This window comes from Saccopteryx bilineata, chromosome 6 (genome assembly GCF_036850765.1).
Source record: "Saccopteryx bilineata isolate mSacBil1 chromosome 6, mSacBil1_pri_phased_curated, whole genome shotgun sequence".
NCBI lineage: Eukaryota > Metazoa > Chordata > Mammalia > Chiroptera > Emballonuridae > Saccopteryx > Saccopteryx bilineata.
This window is the reverse complement of record NC_089495.1, coordinates 136,483,294-136,485,675: the sequence shown is the minus strand read 5'-3', so window position 1 is coordinate 136,485,675 and position 2,382 is coordinate 136,483,294. Positions and strand designations below refer to the sequence as shown.

Sequence of the window (2,382 nt, the reverse complement as noted above, 5' to 3'; positions counted from 1 at the left end):
TTTTTTCAAGCTCCCTGCAGTTTTGTTAAGAATCAGATGCATAGAAGACATCAGTTTTCTCCCTCCAAAAATAAAATAAAATAAAATAAAAAAGTTGCAATGGTCCCTTTTTTGTAGTGTTTGTTTCTTTTAAAAAAAATCACCAGTTCTTTAATATCTCTTAAGAAAAAAAAAGTCTCCAACCAACTCCCTAGCGTAACAGTTGTGCTGCCAAAAGGGTCCTCTGCAGACGTCTTCCAGACTTCAAAGACCGACAAGCTTCAAACCGCGCCTTCCGGAGCGGGTCCTCCTTCCCCTCCCCCGCCCCGCCCCGCCCCCCTCCGCCTTTGTTGCAATCACGAATTTCGGGGAAAAGAAATAGTAATTACAAAAACACATTGGGGGTGGGGAGTAAAAATCACAATTCCAGACTAGGTATGCAACTACCTTGAGATACGATAAAGGAAAGGAGGAGGAGGTGTGTGTGTGGGTGTGTGGGGGGGTGAGGGGGTGGGAAAAAAATAAAAAGACAGGAAAAAAATCTTTAAAAACTACTCATTTCACTTAAATTCCACCAAAAATGTCATCATCTTTTCCAATCTCTTTGTGTCACGACATATCAACATCAGCTCTTCTCCTTCCTGCAACCCTACCACCCCCACCACCACCACCACCATCGACACCATCATCATCATCACCACGACTGACTTCCTCCCAGGGACCCCTGATCGGCATCCGCCGCGAGAAAGAGCGAGGAGTAGGGCGTGCTCTCAATACGTGAACACCAGGTCGGAGAAGTTCGCCTCCAGCCAGTCCCCCGCGATCATCTCGCTCAGCTCGGGCGTGCAGTAGTCGGGGAACTCGAAGTGGGAGCCCAGGCTGCCCTCGCTGAACGAATCCAAATCTTTATCCACCAGGGACAGGGACAGGTTCCCCGCCGCCGCCGCCGCCGCGCCGCCCCCCAGCTGCTGCTCGCTGGCGCTGTGAGCGCTTTGGGAGAAATTCAAGCTCAGGTCGAACATCAGGTCGTCGGCGTCCTCGCCACCGCTGCCGCTGCTGCCGCTACTGCTGCTGCTGCTGCTGGATGAAGACGACGAGGAGGAGGTGGAGACGGAGCGCGAGGACGCCGGCGACAGCGCAGGCTGCGCCAGCGGCGGTGGGTGCTGCTTGGTGATGTTCTTGAAACTGTAGTAGAGGCGGCTGCCGCCCCCGGCCCCCGGGGTGGCGCCGGCCCGCACCTCGTCGTAGAGGCTGGCGCCCTCGGGGGACTCGGCCGCGCTGCTCAGCGTGGGGCTGGCGGGCACTTTGGCGACGTTGTAGCGTCTCAGCAGCTGGGGCGCCTGCTGCCCCGGAGGCTGCAGGAGAGGCTGATGCGACGGCTCCTCGTCGTCCTCATCCGCCTCCTGCTTGATCCGCAGCTGCAGCTCGTCGTCGTCCTCATCGTCGTCGTCGTCCTCGTCCAGGAACACGCACTTGACCGTCTTGGCCGCGCCGCCGCCGCCCGCGCCGTTCACACGCAAGCTGCCCAGCACGTAGTCGTCGCTCGCGCTGCCGAAGTCCCCCGGCTGCGCCGCCTTGCCCGCGCCCGCCTTGGTGCCGCCAGCTGCGGGGGCCGCGGGGGCTTTGAGCTTGCCGCACTTCTTGCTGGAGCCCTTGGAGGTCTTGGCGCCGCCTGCGCTCGCGCCGCCCGCTGCGCTCTTCTCCGGGCTCTGGCTGGCGCTGGGCTTGGCCGCGGGGTCCATCTTAGGCTTTTTCCGGGGCCGGTACTTGTAGTCGGGGTAGTCGGCCATGTGCTTAAGCCGCAGCCGCTCGGCCTCTCGGATGAACGGGACCTTCTCGCTGTCCTTCAGCATTTTCCAGCGCTTGCCCAGCCTCTTGGAGATCTCGGCGTTGTGCATGTCGGGAGACTGCTCCATGATCTTCCGGCGCTCGATCTTGGACCACACCATGAACGCGTTCATCGGCCGCTTGATGTGGCCCGACGCCGTCTTGCACCAGTCCGGGTCGCTCTCATCCAGGGCCACTGGGCTGCAAGCCATGAATTCGCCCTCCTCCGTGTCCAGCGGCTCCCGGGGCAGGTTGCTTTCCGCTTCCAAGCTCTCCGCCTGCTGTACCATGATCCGCAGCGGGGCTGGGCGCTCCAACCCGGGCCGCTCGGTTTCGTGCGGAGCTCCCCCTCCCCCTCTCGCCCCTCCACCTTCCCGGGCAAGTTGCAAAGTCCTCGGCGCCCCGCGGCGGCGGCTCCCCCCTCCCCCCCGCCCCCCCTTCCAGGCTGCACACAGCGGCTGCGGTGGCTTCGGCGGCGACGGCAGCCCGCGCGCGGGAGGCTGCGGCCGCTACGGGAGAGGCAGCGGCGGCGGTGGTCGAGGCAGCCCGGGACCCCTCTCTCCCGCTCGTTGCTCC

At 61.8% G+C, this 2,382-nt stretch overlaps 1 protein-coding gene across 1 annotated transcript; it reads right to left on the bottom strand.

Moving 5' to 3' along the window:
• Positions 1 to 546: 546 nt before the first annotated feature.
• On the bottom strand, positions 547 to 2,122 carry SOX11 (SRY-box transcription factor 11). Its single transcript, XM_066235752.1, has one exon. It carries the CDS (start codon positions 2,094 to 2,096, stop codon positions 750 to 752), a length of 1,347 nt encoding a protein of 448 aa, XP_066091849.1. The 5' UTR covers positions 2,097 to 2,122; the 3' UTR covers positions 547 to 749.
• Positions 2,123 to 2,382: the final 260 nt, after the last annotated feature.